Here is a 26348-nt window from a genome sequence, read left to right as displayed (position 1 = left end):
ATTGGAAGACTGCTATCATGTCTCCCCTGGTCCTTCTCTTCACTAGACTAGCCATGCCCAGTTCCTGTAACCGTTCTTCATATGTTTTAGTCTCCAGTCCCCTAATCATCCTGGTTGCTCTTCTCTGTACTTTTTCTAGAGTCTCAACATCTTTTTTATAATGTGGTGAACAAAACTGGGTGCAGTACTCTAGGTGTGGTCTTACTAAGGCTTTATAGAGTGGTATTAGTACCTTACTTGATCTTGATTGTATCTCTCTGTTAATGCAATTTAGGATTGCATTAGCTTTTTTGGCGGCGGCTGCTGGCTCATATTTAGCTGGTTGTCCACTAAGGCTCCAAGATCCCTCTCACAGTTACTGCTATTGAGCCACTATAAGATTTCACCGCTCAAAGGGATCCCATTATATCCCTGCAGCTTGCAAGTTTTTCCAAGCTCAGGTAACCCCTCAATTCCTTTATGGTTCCCTCATTATTAAATCTACTGTTAATTTTTTTAGATCCTTATCATATTTATTGTTTTTCTGATGTGTAGGTCTGTGCTTCTGTGTGTGTGTGTGTATATATATATATGTAATAGTTTTACTATCAGCTATTTTATTGTATTGTATTTGGCATTAGGGCTAATAAACTGGATTGATTGATTGAGCAAGACTTGACAAAGCAAGCAGTCTCTGATTGCTGCTGTTACTTGAAAGAAAACATATCTTCAAGGTTGTCTGGTCCCATGTAGTCTGGCATCAAGATTTAATAAACGCATCATCACAAAATCTCCAAAACCGTAAAGCCTACAAACTTGAAATTTAGTTCCTCTTGGCTTCTAGGTGCTCACTAAGAAAGGATTTTTCGAAATGACCATCAGAGCATTAGTATTTCGAATATTATTATTAACATGCTCTAATGCTAAGGAATTCTACTCCCCCTCCCCACCTGAAAAGAAATCTGTTCCAAATGCAAAACACAAGCAGAGGAGTTTCAGTTTCAGTTTTAGTTTCACAGCAACAATCAGCTTTAGTACAGAACAGTTGAGCTAAGCCACACCCAGGCTCCTTTCTGTCTCCTTCTTGTTCACACAGCAAATACTGTTTCAGTTTCCAAACAGCCCTCAACTCTCTCACACACTGACAGGACGCTAGCCAGATGAATACCGATGGATGACAGTAGGCAGACACATTTTCCCCCCCTTATTTTCCTCCCCCAAAACTAAGCCAATCAAATAGTTTCGTAGTGAAGCACGGGTATAGAGATAGTAGATGATACGGACTACAGGATCGGTCAAAGGCTTGGAATAAAGAATTGAAGAAGGTATTTTTGAGAAAGATGATGGTATATGGATGCTTACCTTGTTAATGTTTTATATCTGCTAGTTCGAACAAAAATATCTCTAGCGTTGTGGACATAAGCACCCAAGAGGCTGGTATAAACAGACTCATTAAAGCCTCAAGATTTGTACAGTGACAAAGGGTGGTTGTGGGGCTAACAAGGACACTTATTTATTTAGAACACATATTATGCCAGTGCCTCTTCAATACATAAGTGTACACAGCAAACAACCGATCTGTAAAAAACATAGTCAAAATAACCAAAGTTAAAATCATCCAAACAAGGAAAAATAATGACTCACTATATAATAAACTTGCAAAGCCTTTCTATTGGGCTTACCTAGCATTAGGGAATTTTTGCCCAGCACTAGGTCCTATTGCCTGGGGGCAGGGGGTGGGGGGAGGCAACTACAGAGAATAAGAAATGTGACCTTGATAGAGATGGTGATATCTGTTAGCAAAATTAGAATTACGCAAGCAACGTGGGAAGAAAATGGCATGTGTCCTAAATAAGGTACACATACATGACTCAGCAGGCACCTTCCTAATTCACACGAGCATTGAGGTGGAGGGAATACAGTAAAGCAAAGTTAAGTTTGCAAGGTTCTGTTACCACAGCTAAGATTAATAAAACTAGTTTTAGCTTTCTTGTGAAGTTGATTTCTTGGCCTGGTCTGCATCAACTTTGTCGAAGACTAAGGGTCAGAATGCTCCAAATCTGTGGGAAAAGTAGTTATGCAGAGTAAGCTCAGTAACAGAAAAGGCACCAGTCCCGTTGAATAGAGGGAACCTGGAGCATGTACTATACGTTGTCTAACCAGATGGAATAGGCAGAAATCCTTGGCAACAGTCCATTCCCACAATTAACCTGGCGCAACACCTTGCAGAGTTTTAAAGATGATAAGTATAAAGAGGAATGGCACCCAGAAGCGTACTGAACTCATACAACTCATGAGCAGAGTATCATAGAAGCAGACTCTGGAGTGCCCCAAATGATGTGCTCTGCTACATTTTGAACCAGTTGAAGATTCTAAGTGTTTTTCAAAGGCAGCCCCACATACAATCCACTGCAGTAATCTAATTAGGAAGTGACTAAAGGCATGAGTGACAATGAGCAGAGCTTTGTTGTCCAGAAACAGGTGCAACTGGAACACAAGAAGAGGGTTAGAGGCCCAAGCCCAAAGTTGAGACAGTGAGATCCCATCAAGTTCAATCCTTTTTACTTGGTTATACCTAATGGACAGAATCTTGAAACCAAAGCTATGACTTTCTAAGCTATTAGCTATATATCTTGAGAGATACTAGGGTGTGGTTGCCTTGAATCTCTTCCACCACCACCCCATCCCCCACACCCAGCTCAAGGATTTGCAGTCTCTTAATCTGGGTTTCTCTCTGGGAAAGGTATGTGTTGCCAAATGTCTCCCTGACTGCTCCTCCAGGTGCACATTCCATCACACAATGAGCTAAGGACACCCAGTCACAGATGCCACCACCTGCTCCTTCAATATTGTCCACCAACTCTGCCTGAGGACCTGAAAAATCAAGAATCACTACATCCAGGAGTGAGGCACAGACCAGTCTTGCTGAGGGTTGAGTTGTAACTTGGTCATCCCTATTCAGGTCTTCAAAGCCTCCTTCTTAATTACCGTCCATTAAAAATTGGGTAAGCTTCCTGACTGTGGGATGCAAAGGAACTATTTGTTGGGGGACATGGAATACGAAAAACAATATGAGAGGAATTAACCCAGATCTGGAATAGGCAGTTTATGAGACAGGGATATTGATGAATTACAACTTTTAATACCCTCATCGCTAGTCGCTATACTGCTGGGAGATTTAGTACACAATATCTGAAGGAATACCAGTTACCTATTTTGGATAATACACCTGAAATAAGGGATGTCTCACTGATTAAGCAAAACCACTAACACAACTGTTAGTTTCCTAACTTTTTGGTAAAAAAGACTTTTTCGATAAATTTTGGACTTTAAGCTAAGAATAGGTGCCTTAGACTTTACCGCCTCTCTGCTCTTACTGCTGCTTTTGAAACTGGTTCTTGCTGGTCGGGGGAGTTTGGTCTTACTCAGCGGAGAGAAGTTTTTTTGTCGCACTGGCTTCGCAGCTTTGCATTAGATCCTCGACAACCTGATTTGTTAAGACCGTTTTGACTCTTATCTTAATAAATTTGACCACCTGTTTTTCTCTGTGAACCTCACTTTCCTGTCTTCCTATCTGCTTGGCTGTACTTCTGTTTGTTTGTTTTCCTTCCCGTTGCCGTTAACACAACTACTGTTAATTATGAAGTTTTGTTGTTGCTTTTAGACTATTTAAATTTATTTTATTATTCTGTGCCTATTTTTTGCTATCTCCATTTATGTGAAACACATCAAGGAAGGAACAGTGCAAGCCAATTTTTTTTTAGAAATACAAGCTCCTGAATAATTTTAAAATGAATAGTTGGAGGTTCTTTTTAAACTGACCAATCACTTGGTCCATGTATTGCAGATATGAAGTTGTCAATTGCCTTCTCTTTGATGTCCTTTGGATTGATGGATCTGGCATCTGGCTCCCCCAAACTAAATTCTGAATCTATCCCATAACACACACACACACACCTTTTTTTTTATTCTGCCCTTTTCAAAATGTTTATTGAAAATAAGTGGTTTTTTTAAAAAATATCAAAAGCTGCTTTTTGAATATGCCTTAGAAAGCCGTGTATGGTGACATTATTAGCCCATTCTGTTGAAAAATGTATGACCACTGAATAGAAATAATAAAAATGCACCACACATTTAAAAATGAATGTTCACCACAGTTGACACTATTTCAGGTTGTTAGTAAAACCTCAGAACTATATAAAGATTCTAGTTTCCATAGAAACTGTTACGTGAATTTTAGGAAGTTAAGCATATATGCTAATCTGTGTTTTCATTTTCCCATTGCATTTAAAGTATCATTTCTGGTTTAAGCAATGTAAAATAAAATGATCATGATCTACAGCTTTTCACTGCATCAGCATGCCTGTACTTCCCAGCCTTCTTCCCCATCCCGCACCGCTAATAATCATGCTCTGGCTAATCCTCAAACAAATGTAGGTGTCGAGGTATTTCACTGCTTGAGAATTAATATCATGAGATTTACAATAGCCTTGCAGTGGTCAAGTTGCTAAATGTAGGGAATAGAAGAGGCTAGCAACAGAACTCCTGTATAATAATATTAACAGCCCTGCTATATGCATCATTTTTTTAAAAATATTAAATTGTTCTTCTTTTATTCTGTTTTATTTTTAAATGTGTAGCCAAGAGGTGTCCCAAAAATGATCATAGCTGCAAGGTACTGCATCACAGTGCTACATGGCTTATCTTAAATACAGCTGTTTTGCACTGATTTTTTTTTTTTTTTTGCTTTGCAGTAAACCCTGAACCAGAGCATTGAGAGTTTAAAATAACATCACAAGCTATTATTTTCTAGATTTGATTTATGCCTCATCCCTCTCCACTTTCCTCTAACATGAGAAGCAGGAATCTGATTCTATTGCGAAAGAAACTGAGATTTCCACTTGTCGTCCTATAAATGCATGAGCTGAAATCTTTTAGGGAAGGAAATGTTGTGATTTTTACAGTAATCTGACGTTTGGCTAAGAAATACTCTTACAGGACTACTTGAAACTGATTTGCAACTGCAGCCAGGAACATTTTAATGAAAGGGTTAAGAGGGTGAACAACAGATGTCCATAATATGATCCTCCTGTCATTCTCTATACATGCATGCATATTTATAAGACCAACTATGTTCAATAATACAAAACCAAATCTCATTTTATCTGTTGAAAGATTTGGCGTTTGAAAGAGAAGAAAAATCAATAGGTTATTATGCTTATTGTGCAACAAATTAAAAAAAATATTTTTATGGATCAATCAAGGTTTTTTCCAATCGACCTTTCAACAGCATCCTACCTTACATGTATTATATTAACCAAAATAATTAATAATAAGGTACAATGGAATAGTAGTAAATCGTGCAACCTTTGAACTATAAAAGTATTCCTTTTAGAATATTCTTGCACAAAAAGTACATAGCTGGAAGGATCCACTGCCCAAAATGTAAAGAAATACTTGTGTGTTGATATGCACATGCTGCTTTAAAGTTTAAAAATAGCAGGGGTTACAGAAAAACGGCAGAGATGAAAACAGGATGAAGAACTGGAATAACAATTGCATCCCTGGTATTACACATCCTAGTTGCTGGAATATGGCCAACAACAATATGTTGGTTTGAAGATAGTCTCTCAAATAGAGATTGTAGCTAACATGTAATAATAACATATACACACTTGAGGTAAAACTGGATTTACTTGGTCTTTTGGAATACGTATGCCAAATTGTGCCAAGAAGTAACTGGAAGTGTTTTAAGAACCTTTTTTTATATTATTAGGTTGGAAATCATTTTAATATATCTCTTTTCTTTGTCTTTACTACAGTATATTATTTTTCTTCCCCTTTTGTTTCTGTTTTCTATATTTTGTTTTCTTCTCCTTTATATCTTTCACTCTTTTTTTCTATTCTTCCTTCTTTTTGTATTAGATTTTACATTATATCTATCTATCTATCTATCTATCTATCTATCTATCTATCTATCTATCTATCTATCTATCTATCATCTACCTACCTACCTACCTACCTACCTATATCTCAACCTTCCTAAAATATATCATCACCATAACAAAGCAGCAACCTTAAACCGTAAAACTAGCAATACAGAGTATGAGAGATCTATTCCATTTCACAGCCACTAAAACCAGTATCTATATATGGAATATATCATGCCATTCTAGTTTCCTGATGAAAAATAGCCATGTTTTAATGATTTCCTAAAAACCAAGAGGGAGGGGGCCTTTTGGATGTTTAGGAGAATCCCGTTCCATGGATGAGGGACAGTAATTGAGGAGACTCAAGTCTGAAGTCCCTAAAGATATCCGTCTCTGAGTTAAAAGGATACAAAGATAACCCACACTACTAGGCCTTTTTGTGCAAAGGCAGCTGTTATAGGAAGAATGGGGTCCTGTATCTATCCATCTTTTGAACCATGCAAAGCTATAAACATGCTAAATCAACACCTTGAACAGCACCCAAAAGTCTACTGGCCACCAGTTCATCTCCTGAAATAGTGATATTGGAGCCCCATGTAGAGCAGGGGTATCAAACTCGATTTCGCTGAGGGCCGCATCAGGGTTGTGTTTGACTTTGGGGGGAGGGGAGCGTACGTGTGGCCGGCTTGACATTACTCGTGTCAAGGGAACCTGTGGTGGCCAAGTGCTAAGACAGGACTTCCCTCAGACCCTCACTCTCATTATAATCTCCCTTCCTTCCTTCCTTCCTTCCTTCCTTCCTTCCTTCCTTCCTTCCTTCCTTCCTTCCTCTTTTTTTCTTCCCTCTTCATTCTCCTTTCTTCTTCCTTCCCCTCTTTCCTTATTTTTCCTTCCTTGCTCTCTTCCCATCTTCCCTTTTCTTTGTCTTTCCTCTTTCCCTTTCTCCTTCCCTGTCCCTTCTTGCACGCTCAAATGCAAAAGGGGAAACATTTCTCCCTTTGATTTGTTTTTTAGTTTGTTTTGCTAGCCCTCTGCCAGCGAAAACGGAGCCCGAGGGGGCAGATATAAGCACCACGTGGGCCAGATCCAGCCCGTGGGCCTTGACTTTGACACCCCTGATGTAGAGTATTTAAGGCTGTTCTCTGTCCCCCTTTCAGATTCCTTTTATCCCACCCAACTCATCCTTCCCTTCCCTTCCCCATAAGAACAAAATCTTTTTAAAAAAAACCTACTTTTTTTAAAAAAAATCTCAGAATACATCTTCAATATGTGAGAAGCCCAGATAAATTCTTATATATATAAAATCTTGCCAGATGTTGTTTTCCTTCACAGCATGCCAGCTTCTCAACTTTGCCTTTTGTTGTTCCTATTGTTTAGTCAAAAGGTGTGCGTGCGTGCATGTGTGTGAGAGAGAGAATGAAAGAGAGAAATGGAATAAGGAGCCTAATAAATTTTACAAGTGTTCACAGGACATATTAATTCCCCATGACATTTCATTCCTTATCTTCAAAAAGATAATACTTGTCTAAATTGTATCAGGGACTGAAGACTCGGATGTTGGAATTCCAAGGAAGAAGAAAATAATCATGGAGATACTCACAGAGGCAATTCCAGGCAAAAGAAACAACAAGTAAGAACAGCTACACTTGTGTAAGGGAGCAGATACCTTGCTGTTAAAGTATCTGCTTTGATTTCTCAGCAAAACTTCTGGCTAACAACAACTGTCTAATATAATACGGGTGAAACTCAATCTCATCTCACATATAAAAGCTGTTCTTCAAGCAACACGTTGTAGTTAAAACGGCTTGCCACTGAATGGCAGAAAACAACTTGATTATGTTTATGGAGCTTAATACAAATACCCATATTAGTAGTCCTCAACTTATAACGGAAACATCACTAAACGACATGGTCATAAAGTGCAAGCACATTATTTAGCAACAGCAATCCCTGCTATCCCCGTTGTGGTTGATAACTGAATCCAACGGTTGTTCGGTGAGGCAATACCCCGCAGGGTAACTCTATGTCCGCAGGCAAGTAAATGGCTGCTGCTGGGTGGAGCAAAGGGAGGGAACGGGAGGCTGTAGGGAAGGGTCCCAATAGTGCATCAGGGAAGAGGGGAAGATATGCTGCCTAAGGAAGGATCAGAAAAGGGGAAGAGGAAGTTCACTGACTTAACTGTCAGAAAAAGAAGGACCTAGGCTGCAAAAAGAGAAGGCAGGAGATCTGTACTTTCAGACTTGCAAGATTGTGTTAATATAGCCTAACAATAAAGTAGAACTAACTCACCTGGTCATGCTTCCTACTTGGCTTACCTGGAAGGGCTGACAGAAGCTATGCAGGTTGAGGAGAGTCAGGAAGGATGCACAAGGCTTAAGAGGGGATGTGTCAGTGGTGGGATTCAAATTTTTTTACTACTGGTTCTGTGGGCGTGGCTTGGTGGGTATGGCAAGGAAGGATACTGTAAAATCCCCATTCCCTCCTCACCTCACTAACCTGCTTTCCAGCTCCGTTCTCCTGTGCAAGGCAACAAAAGAAAATGCAGCCAATCAGCTGGGACTCGGGAGGCGGAGAATAGAGGGGGCGGGGCCAGTCAGAGGTACTATTTGCTGGTTCTCTGAACTACTCAAAATTTCCACTACCAGTTCTCCAGAACTGGTCAGAACCTGCTGAATACCACCTCTGGGATGTGCAAAAGGCATCATGCAGGATAAGGAGTGTCTCTGACAGATACTACATTGGTCAGGGAAAGTGCACAAGGTGCCAAAAAGATGCCGAAGGGGCATCACATTGGTTGAGAAGGGGTGCAACGGGTATGCAAGAAGTGCCACAAGATTTGGAGAGGATGCATGGGATGTGGAACAGGTCCAGTGCTCAGAAACAATCCAGAGGGTTTTGGCACAGGTCAAAAAGAGTGTGTAAGAAGTGCGCCGGTCAGGGTGCACTGGACTGTGCAAGAAGTACCATACTGTTTGAGAAGGATGTTGTGAGATATGGAACAGGTCTGGTGCTCAGAGGTGCACAAATGGCTGGTGTGCTGTAAGCGCAAAGGGGCTGGAGGAAGGTGCGCTGGTAGGGAAGACTCCTCCTATTAACTTTCTGGGGAAGCTGGCAGGGAAGATTGCAAATGGCAATCCTATGGTTGCAGGAAATTTGACAACCAGTCCTAATTGCAAATAGGTTACCAAGAACCCAGATTGCAATCATATGACCACTGGGGAGGGGCGGGATGCCTGGAACTCTGAGGACCAGTTGTAGCTACCATTCATTCAGCACTTGGAATGGTAGGTGACTAAATGGTCATAAGTCAAGGGCTACCTGTATTTGGGATGCAAAGTTATATATTTAGGATGCAAAAATGCTGTACATATCCTTCACTATTTTAAAAATAATGATATGCTAAAAACACCTTTTACTTTTCACTTTTAGATACTGTAAATGTTCTTGTGCTATTCATCTTAAAATCAATAACAGGGAGAACTACTTTGATATTTATGTGCAAGCACCATGAACTGCTACTGTGAATTTTCAATTACACTTCTAGCCTTTTAAAAAGCTTTTTGACACCGAAGTGGGTCCTTGGAAGAAGAGCAAAATACCACAGAAATAGCTGTTAGCCAAATATCATATTCAAGTGCACGACCAGCTTCACACAAAGCTGCCATTTTTAATTAAGAAAAGGGCAAGGATGCTGCTTGTTTATGCATTTGAGAGTTGGGTTTTCCACAAATGCTATTTAAGGGTACCTTTTATTTGGAAAGAAGACGTGCAGAGGTTAATGACCAGATAAAATACCACATGGCTCTCACCAAGATATTCACAATTTAATATGCAGTAAATGCAACAATATTTGACTTTACATGAAATGTTATTTATACCAGTTCAATTTTGCTAGACCATAGGCAGTATACAGCAGTGGTTGCCAACGAGTGGTCCGGGGACCACTGGTGGTCCGTGAGAAAATTTTGGTGGTCTGCAGAGAAATGTCACCCCAAAAGCACACCCCAAAGCAATTAATCAAGGCTGCGTGGGAACACAAGGCTGCGCCGCCCACATGGCCCATGGGAACACAAGGCTTGCGTCACTTGCACTATGAACAATACAAGGTAGTGAGGGGAAGGAGGAAAGGGCAGAGGGGGGGAACTTGCCCGTGCCTCATGTGCCTGGCCTGGCCATGGGATGCTTCTTTCCGCTTCTTTCTTCTTCTGCTTTTGGCTGCATGCCCCTTTCTCTCTCCCAAACTCCGCCAGAAATGAGTCTTTGGCACCCTGCAAGGCATCCTGCTCCAAGAGGCTGCACCGGCATGACGAGTCTCACAAAGATTCATTTCGGGCAGCGTTTGGGAGAGAGAAAGAAAAACTTCTGCTGCTTTCCTTGCATGAAGCCAAAAGTCTCTGTCTCTCTCCCTCTTCCTTGCATGAAGCCAAAAGTCTCTGTCTCTCCCCCGATAACGAAGCTGGAGACGATATCCTGCGATCCCAAATAAAGAATGATCGATCGGTAGGAAAATGGGGTGAGGAATTTTCCTGCAGACTTTTTGGGAGGATTTTCCCAGGGTCTCTGATTCGCGGGATTTAAAATTATGAGTTTGGTGGTCCCTGAGGTCCAAAAGGTTGGCGATCCCCTGGTATACAGTACCAATAATAATGCAGTGGTCAGTAATAACAAAACAACAGGCCATGTACAAGTATAACAGAAATAAAAACATACACCGATGACTTGAGACTCATTCTCAAAAAACCCTTGAAGACCCAACATCTTTCTAGAAGGCTTAAGAGTTGCCTCGTATGATAAGCTACTGGGGACCCTGCTTTCCATCGCATCAGGGATGAGATGGGAGCCCTCCTACCCCCACCTCTCTGGGTACTCTGACAAGAAGCTCCCGGGATCAAATGGGGAGGTTTGATTTAGGAAAACATGGCCAGGTTCCAAGCCATTAAAAATAGAAACCAACCCCTTGGCTTGTATTCAGAAACATGCTGATATCCAACACAACTCTTCAGGACTAAGGCTGATCAATAAATAATGCAAGCATGCTTGTTTACGTCTTCAAGGATAGGCTTATGAAGGTCAAATTACAGTATTGTAAATGAGAGGTGAGAAGGACTGTCCTCGATGCATCCTGATGCTATTAAAAAATCCGTTTGGTGTGTGTGTGTGTCTAAAATTGATCACTGATTAGTGATCCTGTCATGCCCCTGGTGGAAACTGACTCTGAGGGAGAGGAGGAACAGCCAACAGGGAGTGGAAGTGTGGTTGTGAGGTTGTGGAGGAGGCTGGGGAAGGACAGAGGCCGGGGAAGGACCCAGGCCCATCCCCTATCCATCCTAGGGCACGCAGGGAGGAGAGGATAAGGGAGAGACATGGTCTCCTCGAAAGGAGAGGACCTTGATCCTCTTCATGGGCTGCAGGTGTGACAACTGAATAAGAGTTTGGACCTGGATACTGGCAAACGCTGGAAACAAAGTGTGTAAATATCTCTACTTTATAGTCCTCTCTGAGTTTGGCATCCTTCTCAGTAACATCTTCCAGCCCTTATCTTGCCTGGTTTGTGTTGCTTTTTTCCTTCTTCGTGTAACTGTTTGTGTGGGAGTTTTATTTTTTGTCTTCCGTCAAAGATATTCGGAAGCAAAGTGAAGGAATAAAAGGGGCTTCACCTGTTTTCTGTGACTGTGTTTGTTTTGTATCCCACCCTGGGTCATTACAGATCCCTTTAAAAAAGGACAATAGAATACTTCCAGCTTCTCGTGACAGCAATTATTCAAACTAATTTGGCTCGATTTTTTTTGGCTGGATCATAATTATAGTCACTTCCATCAATATTTTCAAATCATTTGACACAATATATGCTTTCCAATAAAGCACAAGAGGTCTCATTAATGCATTAAAAAACCTCACAGTTAACCTTACTCTAAGTAGTAGTGAAAACATACGCTGAGGTCTTGTATGGCCACATGCAGGGCTAGCAATAATATGCCCTACATTCCTGCGAATGAAAACAAGGGAAACCCAAGGAATGCTTCCATTAAGATATATTCAACTGAAGTCTCCAAGATTTGATTAATCAATGTGTTTAATTTTTTTTTTAAACAGACTATGTGGCTTTCAAGGCAATATTCACAAAAGCAAAAAGAAACTGTGAAGAAATTATATAATCAGAGTAAATCTACGTATCACCCGCCAGGCACACTGCACCTGGAAACAGTAGACTACCATTGGGCAAATTAGATTATGGCATTCTCTTTCGTGAACAAAAACAAACCCTCTGCACAAGGAAAATTAACACAGGACTAGCAGCATAATGTAAACATCAGAGGGATTTTTTGAGTAATTTATTCACAAGGAGAACGCTAACCAGTATCTTCCAGGAGGAATGTTTGTGTGGAGAAGTCATTCACTCATTGAATTAAGACTTTCAGATTAACACAAACGCCATTTCTAACTTGTACAATATCTGGACTAAGGAATTTGTATTAAATCAAGAATATCTGCAGTTATTGAGTCAGGTTTATCACACAGCTACCCCAACAACAGTTTCCCTCAAAGGCATTCTTTAAAAATTGCGCAAAACACGTCCAATTTCCAGCTGTAAAGCATGTCCTAGCACATGTTCTTTAATAGAAAGGAAACAAGCATTGGCATACATACATAAGGCGTCTTTTAGTATGTTCTTCATGTTGTATGCTAGATGATGACTGCAACATTTGTAACGCACAAATAAATGTTTCCTACCTTAGGGGCTCTTGCATGTTTCCCACATCGAGCATCTTTCACAAAGCTGACATCTAACAGTTCGGATTCCTGCACCTGATAGAAAAAAAAAAAAGGGGGGGGGAAGCTCATGATTTAAACTGTACTATACAGATGGTACAATTACATCCATTTCATTGCGTTTCTTTACATTACATTACCGAAAGCCACCTTGCAGTCAGGTTCTGAATATGCCCAAGTAATGTCTAAGCTCAAAGCAAAGCTACCTGTAATTACAAATAATTAGGACTATCTATCTACAAATAATTAGGACTATCTATCAGGCAGTTCAGAGATGAGAGAGTCTGTAATCCGGTTCATGTAGAAGTCACAAAGTGGAGGAAAACCTGCTCTAAAAGACACCATCAAGCCCTCATCCTTACAGAAGTGCTGTTCTCGAGGGCCACGTTCTCCAGAACATGCTTCAGTCCTACTGAAAATGTCAACTGCCTGTGTAACAAATGAATTTAAAAAGGGCTTTTAAACACAGCATTCTAATTTGATTTAAGAAATGCGAAACTAGTCTACGGTGGCAGACTAAACTTGCCGGGTATCTTATGCAGCTGTCTGGATTTCTAATTATCCCCATGACTCTCCAAAGATCACAACAGTTTAACGAGTTCTAGTATTCGTCAACTATTGAATATGGGCAAGGTGGGATTCAAAAATTTTAACAATCGGTTCTGTGGGCGTGGCTTAGGTGGTGGACATGCCTTGGTGGTCATGTTACTGGCTGGGTGTGGCAAACTCAACATCACTCACATCGAGGCACGCATCTCTTCGCCTGGCCCTCTCATGACTATGGGGATGCTGCAATAGTTGTAAGTGTGAAAAACGGTCATAAGTCACTTTTTTCAGTGCCATTGTAACTTTGAATGGTCACTCCACACAAGCAAAGTACCAGCAAAGGAGGGGGGAAAAACTCCAGAGACGTTCCTGAGACAGGAAGTCTAGTCCTGCCAAGAATGTAATAAGGGTTAACGGAGAGGCAGTTTCTGTAAGCAACACCAGAATGTTTCCTTCCTGCCTTCCTTACAGGATTAGGCCAGTAGTTTCTTCTAACAACCGGTTCTCCAAACTGCTTAGAATGTTAACAACCGGTTCTAGAGAATAGGTGCGAACTGGTAGAATCCCACCCCTGAATATGGGCAATGCCAATCACACTGAGAATCTTTTTCAATGCTAATAATAAGTTCTTAGTAAGGCTTATTTGCTCTACAGTATATCCAAACAGGTATCTGAGAGAAATAAACTAGTTGGTGGCAAATCCCATCCAGCTTGCTTGTTTGTTTCTCCTCAGATTAGTACATATATTTATTTATATTATTGACATATTCATTTCATAAGTTATCATCCAGTCAATACAACCAAAGTCAGGCAGACCCAAACCAACAATTATTTATTTATTTAATTTATGTAGTAAAAGTGTGTTCAATTACCAACATTGTCTTAAAACTGTATCAAGCATTGTTCAAAGCAGACTTAGATTTGGAAATGCTTACAAGGCGAGTTATTATTATTTTATTTGTCTGCTTAACAAATAAGACTTTCTGTGAATCAAGCATACACTCAAAAGGGCTTTTACCATAGATCTTTACTCATGCATATTTGTAATGAAACAGATGCTTTATCAGATAACTGGCCTAAACTACTTTACTAAAGTATTTAACAGATTTAAAAGTAAATGCTTTGAATTTAAGCCTGGAAAACAGTTGACAACCAAATGATTATGGAGAGTCATCCAGGTCATAGTTGTCCCAAAGTTGCTGTACAAAAGGCAACTGGACTTTATTGGGTTTTTTTCCTTGAAAATGTTTCGCTTCTCATCCAAGAAGCTTCTTCAGTTCATTTACTATTCTAATATGTTCTGCTTCTGACTTCCTAACCCTCTTAAAAACATGGTCTTTCTTGTAATTGTTGCTGCAATGGAAGAATCATTCTCTTGTATTGGCCAGTTGAAAAGGTAGAGTGTTTTATTTGCTTTGTTCTTGTTTCGTTTTGTGGAGTCTTTGGTGCACTTTGAGTTTGTGTGATGACCCAGGGTGGAATACAAAATAAATACAGTCACAAAAAACAGGTGAAGCCCCTTTTATTCCTTCACTTTGCTTCCAAGCTCCAAATATCCTTGACTGGAGGAAAAAAAAAACTCCCACACAAGCAGTTACAAGAAGGAGGAAATGCCATTTAAATTATAAAGAGTAAAAAACAGTACAAACCAGGCAAGAGGGGGGCTTGAAGATGTCCACAGATACCAGAGCACACACTGGGAAGGACGCCAAACTCAGAGAAGAACAGTAAACTAGAGATATTTCCACACTTTGTTTCCAGCACTCGCCCGTACGCATGTCCGTCCTCTTATCCAGTTGTCACAGCTGCAACCCATGAAGAGGATCAAGGCCCTCTCCTCCCAAGTAGACCACATCTCTCCCTTATCCTCTCCTCCCTGCGTGCCCTAGGATGGAGAGGGGATGGGCCTGAGTCCTCCTCTGAGTGCCTAGCTGGCCCCTTTCCTTCCCTAGCCTCCTCCACAACCTGGGGAGCCACACTTCCACTCCCTGTCGGCTGTTCCTCCTCTCCCTCAGAGTCAGTCTCCACCAGGGACATGATAGTTTGGTTGTTTGCTTGCAGATATTTTGTTAGCCAACTAGGTAAATTAATTAGTGCAAGAGAATGCGGGGTTTGCTCCCTGTTTATTATAGGCATTCATGTAGAAATAATCATTGTTCCTTGGTGGAGATTTGCCTACATGCACATTTCTCCCATTTGCATGCTCTCTCAAACATCTGGCACTCATGTGTGATTCCAAAAGAAGAATGTCCATGGAGATTCTTAGTTATCCAAGTCATGGTTGCCCCAAAGATTGACTTTGCTTTCCCTTGAAGACATTTTACTTCCCATCCAAGAAGCTTCTTCAGTTCTGACTGAATGGTGGAAGATGGAAGGATTTATTTTTCATGCGGTGATCTGGTTGTTAGCAGAAAGAGCTATTGAGGCCACTTGGAGGTTTATCTGTGATCTCAGGGTCACTTAAATAGTGTAAATGGCTGTGGAACATTCTTGGAACTGCTGAAAGGACTGTGTTGTAAGGCATCAATGACTCTCAAAAAGAGTGCTAATGACCAGATGACCGCAAGGAATATAAACCCTTCCATCCTCCACTATTCAGTCAGAACTGAAAAAGCTTCTTGGATGAGAAGTGAAATGTCTTCAAGGAAAAACAAAGTCCAATTGCCTTTTGAAAATGCAGTTTTGGGATATACAAAAGAAGAGAACTTATGTAGGGTTCAATCAAACTCACACTCACCAGCGCTTATGACGTTACCTGGTTGAACAATGAAATGTGTGCTATGTATGTGTCTTTGACTTAAGTTTAACAAAACTGAGATTAAAATGAATAATCGGAGAATTACTATCAGAGTATTTATTTAAGAGTATATATTTAAGAGTATTCATGTGAAGTTGGGCAAAATATTCTGGCACTCATCAAGTGGAATTGAAACCAGAACTTCATAGATCTAGATTTGGTTGAATTATGTATCTTTTGATGTTGGTGGTAAATAATTTTTTGGTGTTTTCATTTTCCTGTCATTGTTCTTCTCAGATGCCATGACTTCTTGGATTCTGATGGGCATCTTCCAGGAAGAGCAAGTGAGAGTTGCTGGTTGATATATCAGCATAAATCATATTAGACACAGCTCCCTGGGGTTCTTTTATCACTCTTGCAGGCAGCAGGAGTCAAACAGAGAGGATTCAGCAGAATGTACCTGCCCACGGCTCTTTCTTGGATAAGCCAAATTCTTCGCTAATTTGGTTTCTCGCTGCCATTACCTTGGATCAGGTAAAAAAAGGGTCAATTCCTGACAAACAGCATCTGTCTTCCTTGAACATAAAAAAGCAGCACTCAATGACCTGTGTTTGTCCTTTTTCTTCCTGTTTGGCAGATTGTTTTGGTTTTAAAACAACAAAGCTATTGATATAGCATATGCTGTTGCATTCTAAAAATCAACAGAAGCGTTAAAGCCTAATGCTGTTAGGCTCAATGGCTCCTCTTGTGAAATGAAATGGGGAGCAAAAAACGAAAACAAAAAAGAAATCCAAGTGCATTTTGAATGACTTTTGGATGATAAACCAAATTCTGAGGGACTTTAGTAATAGCAACATTTACAAAATATTCTACACACAGGCAGAGAGAGAGAGAGAGAGAGAGAGAGAGAGAGAGAGAGAGAGAGAGAGAGAGAGAGAGAGAGAGAGAGTCTATCTATCTAATTATTTATCATGGTAAATAATTAAATTGTATTAAAATACAATTAACCCCACAAGCCAATGTTTCTAGATTGAAGGAACCTCAATTCAACAACAATTTGTTTTGATAATACTCTTCCTAGGAAATCCTACAGATATGTTGGCAAATCTCTGTAAGCATAATTATTTTTAGGAAATGGTTAAGCCACTGGAGGTTTGTAAAACATCAAGGAGATACAGAGCCTGGAGGAGTTTAAGGAACTTCTTCTAAGAGCAAACTTGCTGTGCAACCGATGTGTGATCTCAGCTCCTAATCTCAAAAGTCTTACAATTTTGTTGTGTTGCTGTCATTCTTCATTCATTCTGTTCTTGGCAGAAGCCAGAGGCTACTGATATCAAATGGAATGGTTTTCACTCTGTCAAGTTAGCTCAGACATATAAAAAAGAAAAGGGCCTTGCTGATTTTAGATGCAGCTCCCTCATGGCTGGTTTTAGAGTGGGAGGGATTAATTAACAGTGGGGTTTTAGACAGAAGTCTAAGGGGAAGTGATCAGTCTATGGATAATGATACCCATCAGACCTATCTTTAAAAAAAGGATGTGTTTCATAGATTATTCACAGGTGGTAGAAATGACTCAAAACCATCACACCAATCTGATCGTTCAGAGGCAATGTGGAATCAAACAGTGCTTCCAAAACTAAATCAGCTTCTTCAAGGCAAAAAGTATCCCAGCTAAGAGGGAGGGTTATTAATGGTTCCTTCAGCTGGGTGAGATGCCCTCTGCCTTAATGGAAGCAATAGTATGTTTCATGTCAACAATGTCATCCTTAGATCTCTTTCCGATCAACAACTTCAGGTTGGTATCAACCTACCTTGCCTTGCCAATAAAGTTGAGAAGGTTAGGTGGCTGCATTGATTGAGCTGCATTCAATTATCTCTAGAACCTGTTCCTCTTTCCATCTGCAACCGCTTTTAATAAAATGGATTTAACACAATACATACTTTATGCCAAAGACAGAGCTTACTATTCCTACAATTTTTAGGAACAGTGAGAACAGCTTCCAAAAAAAGAACTACAGGAATCTTAAAATTGCTCTTACACAGGCAGGCTGAGTCTTACATTAATATGCTAACATAAATAGATTACCTCTATTTTTATTTATATTTTCCCTGTCTTTCTCCTCCACAAATATTTCTTTTGGTAGAAACCATTATTTCCTACCTTTGTCCTAAACTCTCTCCTTTCTTTTCATGCATCATAATAATAAGGAGTATACTCCAGATACGTTTTTTTTTTCATTTTTCTTATTATTTTAATATACATGGTATCTTAATTTCATTTGGCATGCTTAGAGCTTTTTCTCCTCCTCCTCCTCCTCCTCCTCCTCCTCCTCCTCCTCCTCCTCCTCCTCCTCCTCCTCCTCATTTACCGCTTTAGGTATTGAGGGAGATACAAAGTTCTGTCTGTTGTTCTTCTGGCAGCCTTAACTATTGTTAATTGATGTTGTTGTGGTGTGTCTTTGATGTTGTCTCTCCATCTTTTGGTAGAAACCATTATTTCTTACTTTTGTCCTAAACTAACTCCTTTCTTTTCATGCATCATAAGAATAAAGAGTATATTCCAGATAAGTTGTGTTTTTTCATGTTTTTCTTATTATTGCTTATTATCCTGGGTTCTACCTCGTGTTCTTTGACCTTCTCTTCTTTTTGAATATGCCTTGTACAGTATGGAATCCCAAGACATCCTCTCCAAAGGAGCAAACTACTTTAATTGCTATTTTTGTATGCAGTCTAGGATTGGTTCTATGCCAATTCTTTCTCTAATGGTCTCATTTCTGAATTTATTTCTTCTGGTCACTCCAGCAGCTTTTTTCAAACATCTCTTTTCAGTGAGAACTAACTTTCATTTATGTTTTACTGTAAGTGTTCATGTTTGGCACTGGTGAACATAGGGTAGGGATGAATGAGATGCTTCTTTGTGCTGATCGGTACTGCCTTATCTTGTAGGAGTGGTGCTGGCTGTCCCAATACTTGGTTTGTTTTATTGCATTATGTGTTAATCTCTTTGTCCATTTTACCATCTTCAGAGAATGTTGTTCCTAGATATTTGAAGTTTGATGCTTGTTTTATGCTAGTTCCCCTTATTGCTATGTTTACTGTATGGTTTTGCCATAACTCCTGCTTTCTCTTTGCTGATTCTCATATTATTTGTCTTGTATTCTTGGTTCATGGCTATAAGATGTTGTTGCAGTTTCTTAGCTGCACTTGCTATCAATGCCTGTTCATCTGCAAAGAGTGATTCGTTGATATTATTTCCATTCTTGGCTTTGACTAAATTCAAAAAAATTAATTTAGTAAATTCAAGTAAAGATCGTTTTAACTCCTATTTCTTTCCATTTCCAGCACTCCCTCTAGGTTTTACCTATTTTGGGCTCTAACTATACCATGTGCAATATTTTGCTCCTTGGCCGTAAGTAAATCTTAACTACTGTCATTTCAGAAACTGTGCTTTAGCTGAAGGCATATGCAGAGTGCTTTTACCTTCCGGTGGAGTAATCAAAACAGCAGCTACTCTTTGAGGGAGAAAATCCCAACTCAAATCATAATGCCCAGGAAGCTCAAACCACAACTCATTTGATTAGGTGCTGGGGGGAAAAACATCCCAATTGAGGGGGAATATGACTTGAATGTGGATCAGGAATTCTCTTGCTTCCTCTCATTGTTCCCAGCAAAGCAGATCTGAGAGGCGGGGGAAGGATGGATCCTAAAGTTCACGAAATAGGTACTGCTCTGCCAAATAGATTGCACAGATTCCTGTACACAAACCTTTTTAATCAAATGGTTATTTTCAGGAACCTTTCAGTAATAGAGGATAGGAATTATTGAAGGAAATCCAAATGGGGGACACGTGCCTGAGAAATGAAGATTTATTACGGATTCTGCATGCGTTTTTGATTCAAAATATATGTGAATACTGCTTATTAAAAATTGCCGTGTTTCTGCAGAAATTATAATACCGTTCACTCTGATCCGTGATCAAAATAGCACCTGAGAAATCAAGAAACAGTTGTGTTTTAAAAAGTAGGCATATGCTTCACTGTCTAAGCAAAAGTAACAGATTTCTAAGTAAATATAGGCTGTTCTCATTATGATGGCAGTTGGAACCAGAATTGTCATGGCTAAGCAGTGTGGTAATAAAGTGTCATGTCACATGACCACGTTGCTTAGAGATGGCAATACAGGCAGATCTGATTGCTGTTGTAACCCCAAGACATGGCAGAAGTGAAGTGAAAAGTGATAGGATTCCTAGGTAAGGAGCCTGGTTTTCTTTTTTTTTTTTGTGAGAACTTTAAGCACCACATAATGATAATAAAGAGGTGCTTCCTCAGAATGCTCAAATAAAAGTAGGGTATCATTGAGCAGTTATATTACTTACTTATAACTATCCTTTTTTTAATCTACTGCAACTCATTAACGTGATATGAATCACATTTAGTTAAGTTGATCGTACTGGATCCTGTCAATTTCTGTTTTAAAAAATGAAGAGCCTTGAAGGAAGTCCAAGGCCTCAATATAGTTTAGATGTTTCCACTGCAGGAAAATATGACTTCTAGGGCTGTTCTGTGCTTTGGGGTGTGTAAGTACTTCCTTTCACACAATCCTGGGAAAAGATATGCTTTCTTTAAAGTGTTGTAGACCAATGTTATGTTTGTGCTTTTGTGTATTCTGAAACACTGGCACATTTGTAGTGAGTTCCCTCTTTTAGAAGTGCGTCAGTATAAAACATCAAGTGCAATCTTGCTCTTCTACAATCTTAGAACTCAAGCTCCTTTAATTTGCCAGTGTTTTAAAGCTTATTTTCTGGACTGGCATTGGCCATGAAACAATTAAATCTATTGAGATAAATGTATTTTATACACCTACCTGAACAATCTTGAATACTTAAGAGACTTAAGTACCTTGTCTTTCCACATTATGTCAAATAAAAAAGGTGGACAGATACATAGCAAAGAATAAAAAAGCAATTCAGATTTTTTAAAATAACCAATTATTAAACACAAGGTGGTGACCGCTATTAACAGCATTCATTCCATAAATGCCATACTTCAGATCTCAGCTTTTACTGCAGCTTTCCAAACTTCAGCCTACAGACATTTTTTAATTCCTATTTTTCATTCTATGCCTATTTAGCACTCCCTCCCACGCATGTAGCACAATGCTGCAAATTGGCTGTTTATAGAGAATTATACTGTAAAAGTTAAAATTCCATTCCAAAAGGTTATAAGATGTCATTCAAAGGAACTTTAATCCAGAGCATAATAATACATGCTTATAAATTATGAGCCAAGTTTTTAAAATTATCTGCTCAACCTCTTTATAGTGAAAGGTAATTTCTCATTCTTTACAAGTTTGTGCTTTTTAAGTTTCTCTTTCTCGAGCTCCCAAGGTATTCAGTGAGATTGTGTCATGTTACTTGAGAAAATGGCATTTGGAGATAAAGATGATCATCCTGTGTCAGTATTAAGAAAGTGGAATTGCCTCAAAATGTTCCATACAGTCCCTACCATACATTTTTTATCACAGGGAATTTCTTCCCCAAACCCTAAAAACTTTAACCTTAGACTGTCTACTATTGACCTCACCCCTTTCCTAAGAGGTCTATAGGGGGCGTGCATAAGCGCACCAACATGCCTACCATCCCTGTCCTATTGTTTCTTTTATTTTTTATTTTTCTTATATGTATCCATGTATTCATAACTATGTTTTAATTATACCTATTTATCTTGTAAACAATTGACAAAAATAAGTAAATAAAATAAAATAAAATATATCCTCAGTTAATAAACATAATTGATTTCCTACATGACTGTGTGGTACACAAGCTGTACAGTCAAGACCTGGCTCCTGGGCAAGCTAACATAAATGTAACATGCTCCAAAATGTTTTACTTCTAACTAAGCATGTTAATGAAGTTGAATGAATGCACTTTTTTCTAACTGCTTTCCACTCAGAATAATTTTCTAGGCTCACCTTATTACTTGGGGAAATTAATAGAATATACTGCAAGAAAGTAAAACATGTAATATTAATAAGGTTTAGGCACAAGTGTGCTAGAAATAACTATGCAGTCTCTGAGACAGTCTGTTCACACAGCGCATTTTTAAACACATAATAGTGATAGAAAATAGGCTTGATTGAAATATCAGATAGTTCCTTCAATTTGACGAAATGTGAATCAAGTTATCCCATTGAAGTAGATCCACAAAGCACCAAATCATAGCACTTTACAGATTTCATGACTTTGCTGATGTTTCTGGGATAATTACAAGTTCATCTCCAGGTAGAAGTTGATGGCCCTTTGAGATAAGTAGATGGCCAATGGAAATCACCATCTCATTAAATTCTCAGTCTAACAAAGCTTTTTAGGAGTGGCAAGCCAAAGGTTTTTTATTTCATTCATTTTTCCAGCTGTCAAAACATTTTAATTTGGTTAGCCATAAGCCTTAACTTTACTTTCTTGAGCTAACAGAACAATATCATTTTGTGCTTGTTCTGCTAACACAACCAGAAGTTTGATTTGAGCCTTATCTGATCAATCTAGTAAGCACTCCTGGATCAAATCTTATACTTACATTCTAGTGACATTTCGATCAAGGTTAAAAATCAATGAGCTTGTGGTAATAATTATAAAAGTTGCACCCTAAATGTTTACTGTCTTTAATAATAAAACTGGCAAGGTGACTAATGTTATTTGCTCATCTTTCCCTATGTCCAACCTCTTTCATTGTTATTCCTTCATACTGATAATGGCATCTAGTTTGACTTGATACCATCTTGATTATATGATTGCATCACTTAACTCCGAATTAGAGTTACTTATATATCATAATCTTAAGTCAGAGGGCCACAAGCTGCCATTGGCTGTTAATTATGATGCCACCTAAGGCTAGAATATGTCATGCAGGTTTTTAAGATCTTTATACTCTTAGTTTACATAACAAACAAGGAGTGTTCAATGATAATTGCTGAGTTGCTGTTTAACCTCATTGGGATGTTGCAGAATTGTGCCATCTGATACATTCTAAAAGTGACACCTTCTAGACTTGTTATTCTATAAATATGCTAGAGTTTGTGCATAAGCGCAAGGGGGCGTGCATAAACGCACCAACGTGCCTACCGTCCCTGTCCTATTGTTTCTCTTATTCTTCTTTTATTTTTCTTATATGTACCCATTTCATGTATTCACAACTATGTATACACTTATACTTATTATCTTGTAAACAATTGGCAAATCAAATAAATAAAAAAATAAAATAAAAAAAATACCTGACTCTTTTTTGCATAGGATGATACTAAGTCACTGATTTTAGAATATACTTCTTGGGAAGTAGTATGCTGGGACTTACACTTCTGAATAACATGCACAGTGGGTGTTTTTTACACTTCTGAACGAAGCTCTTTTACTGCATTTGATTTGTGTCCAGAAAAACTTTTCCTGCCAGAGGGTTGTTTTGTCTCAACTTAACAATGGGGGAACTTCTCATTGTTTTTCTCAAAAGCATAAAATGTCTGCTTCAAAAGATCTGAGAAACTTATGGCAGCTAGACAGGAAATACTGTATACAGTGGAAATAGCTCTGCCAAGTACTGTTTAAGATTTCTTAGGAAATTCTGAATCTTGCTTTTATCTAATTCAGGTTTTGTGCCTGTTGCTGCCCTCGCTTTATTGTAAGCATGGCATCATTGCCAGACACTGCAGTACTTTCAAAACAAGTCCAATGTATTGACACCTCATCTCAAGAAAGAAAAATTGTTTTGGCAGTTCTACTTCCAGGAGGTAATTGCTAGGGGATAAAAGTGCTTCGTTGTTAGCCAAATATGAGATGGAAATTTTCAAAAACAAATAATCAGACATTCTTCTAGAAGCAGCTTCAGTCCCAAACCATTTGTTAAAAGTCCTGGAAATGAAAGAGCGCTCGCGATGCAAATAAGATGATGGATGAACACCTAAAATGTTATACAATTCTCTGGCTCCAGGTGTAATTACATTGGACACTGAAATAGGCAGGATGCCTTCAGCCAAAGCTCTGCATATGCCATCTATTTACAAGGAATGGTTATTTGATATACGCCTTTGTTGCTGAACCTGTTTTTCAAAAGGGCCATAAACTAGAGTCATAACAACAGCACACATATGCATATATATGTGCAGTGCAGAACATTTTGCACTTACTCAGTATAAGATCAATTCAATCATTACCAAATGTCATTATGAACATACAGGGGAAAATAAATGTGCATTCCATCATATTATTCTACAGTAGACTTTCCGGATACAATATACTGTTAATTTAAAGGATGGTTAGTTCATATTGGGAAGTGTTTATGAGTACAATAAACCCGATACGTGGCAAATGTTGGTTTTCATCAAAACCACAAAGCAGTTTTTCTAGAAGCTTTATTTTCCCATTATTGGAAGGACCCTATATATATCTCATAATCTAACAGAATTCAAGAGCATACCTCCATACATGCTCTCACAACTATCTAAGCATATGACTGTAAGGACATAAGTGGTGCTTTATCTTAGCTAGTCAGTGCAATACTGAGTAGCTATAGTGTTAGCTGTAAGGAAATGTCACCAGTTAGCCAGGATTCATAGCCTTTTAATCTAATATGCATAACAATGACAATCAACGTACATTCACCTCACATGGACATCCTTATACAATTCTTGAGCAGTAAATAATTAAGATGCCAAAAATCATGAAGGAAAAAACAACAACCCTGGTCCCCTCCTTCTTTCTACTTATGTGAGAATACAGCTTGCAAACAACTTTGTTGAGAACTAAGGTTCAGGTTGGTCTAGTGGTTAAGACACCAGGCTAAAGCAGGAAACCGAGAGTTCAAATCCCGTGTTAGCCATGAAGCCCAGCTAGGTGACTTTGGGCCATTCATTCTTAGCCCAACCTACCTCACAGGGTGGTTGTTGTGGGTTTAAATAGAAGGGGGTAGATGTGTTGGATACCCCCACCTTGAGTTATTTGTATAAATAATGAAGGTGGAAAGGAAGGAAGGAAGGAAGAAGGAAGGAAGAATCAGCTCAGTAACCCAGAGCTAAGCAGTGCATAGAAAGAAAAGAAAATAAGTTCAACAAACCAAAACTAAGAGGCACATGGTAGGCTGAATATGGAGTCATTTTGATGAAACCCTCCAACTTTTCCTTTCTAGGAACTCAAGTGGCATATATGAAAACATTGCATTATCTTTTTACTTGTTGTTTAAGTAACATGCTTCACTGCTAACCTTAAACACAGACCATACTGCTTGGCACAAGAAAGATGTGCACCTCTCTAACAAAAAGTGACAGGAGTCTATTATGTAAAACATTTTCTGTAGCGATCAGGAACTCTTAGAAAACAGAGTGGACTAGATCTAGTGCGGGGAAGAAGCTGGCAAAAGAAAGACGGATTTTGAAAATAGGTAGGCCCGGAATGGTGAATACATCCCTACGAGACAGCTGGGAAATAGCTTAAAGCATTGCCATCTACTCCATCATAAGACCATTTCCCTTCTGATCATGTGATTCAGCCAAAATTTATGCAACCCACCCAGTACCTCCCAATGTGTGCATACACACAGTGTGGCCGGTGCTGTCAAAGGTATTGGAAAGAATCCCAGATGCAATCCTTTTAATGCTTCCTTATCCTGTTTCAATTAAAAATCAAAATGCCAGGAAGTAGCAGGTTATTACTTGTTGTTTGTGTTTTGAATAAAAGCCAAGTTTCAAATGGCTTTACCCTGAGTGGCAACCCTGAATTTTTCAAAACAAATGCATAACATCAAGCAATATGATAAAAGCCAAAACTCAGAATCTTTTGTTCAAGCAATTAATTATTTAGCAACAGAAACATTCTGATTATTGGAGCTATTAATAATTGTCAGGTAAGAAATGCAATAGGTACGTCTTATTTGTCCACTGTTTTTTAAGTAATGAAAATCCCTACTAAATAAATACTCATGCCAAGGAGCTGTGGTGGTGCAGTGACTAGAATGCAGAACTGCAGGTTAATTCTGCCAACTGCCAAGAATTCAATTCTCACCAGCTCAAGGTTGACTCAGCCTTCCATCTTTCTGGGCTCGGTAAAATGACGACACAGATTGTTGGGGGCAATATGCTGACTCTGTAAACCGCTTAGAGAGGGCTGTAAAACACTGTGAAGCAGTATATAAGTCTAAGTGCTACTGCTATTGCTATATTCTTTTCCTTTTTGAAGTTCCACCAGTAAAGGAAAGCAATGTGCAGATTTTGGAGGTTGTGGAATGGCAAAAAAATTGCTTGTTATTTAATTTAAGATAATGTTTCTTCGTTTTACTATGATACAACGCTGAAAAAGATTTAGCATCCCATCACTTAAAGTGAATTGGCTGGGTGGGGTGGGGATA

At 39.1% G+C, this 26348-nt stretch overlaps 1 protein-coding gene across 4 annotated transcripts in view; it reads right to left on the bottom strand.

Annotated features, from left to right (window-relative positions):
* The window catches only part of PLCB1 (phospholipase C beta 1), a 486583-nt gene that overhangs the window by 322185 nt on the left and 138050 nt on the right, over positions 1-26348 (bottom strand). For all 4 annotated transcript variants that reach the window (XM_026668521.2, XM_026668520.2, XM_087948394.1 and 1 more), the window contains exon 3: positions 12642-12716. In XM_026668521.2, the coding sequence (XP_026524306.1) occupies positions 12642-12716 (75 nt within the window). The remainder of the gene's footprint in view (positions 1-12641; positions 12717-26348) is intronic.

Source organism: Notechis scutatus, chromosome 1 (assembly GCF_049901735.1).
Source record: "Notechis scutatus isolate UNSWTSFEM ecotype Mainland chromosome 1, rNotScu1.2, whole genome shotgun sequence".
Classification (NCBI taxonomy): Eukaryota; Metazoa; Chordata; class Lepidosauria; order Squamata; family Elapidae; genus Notechis; species Notechis scutatus.
This window is presented reverse-complemented; position numbering and strand designations above follow the sequence as displayed.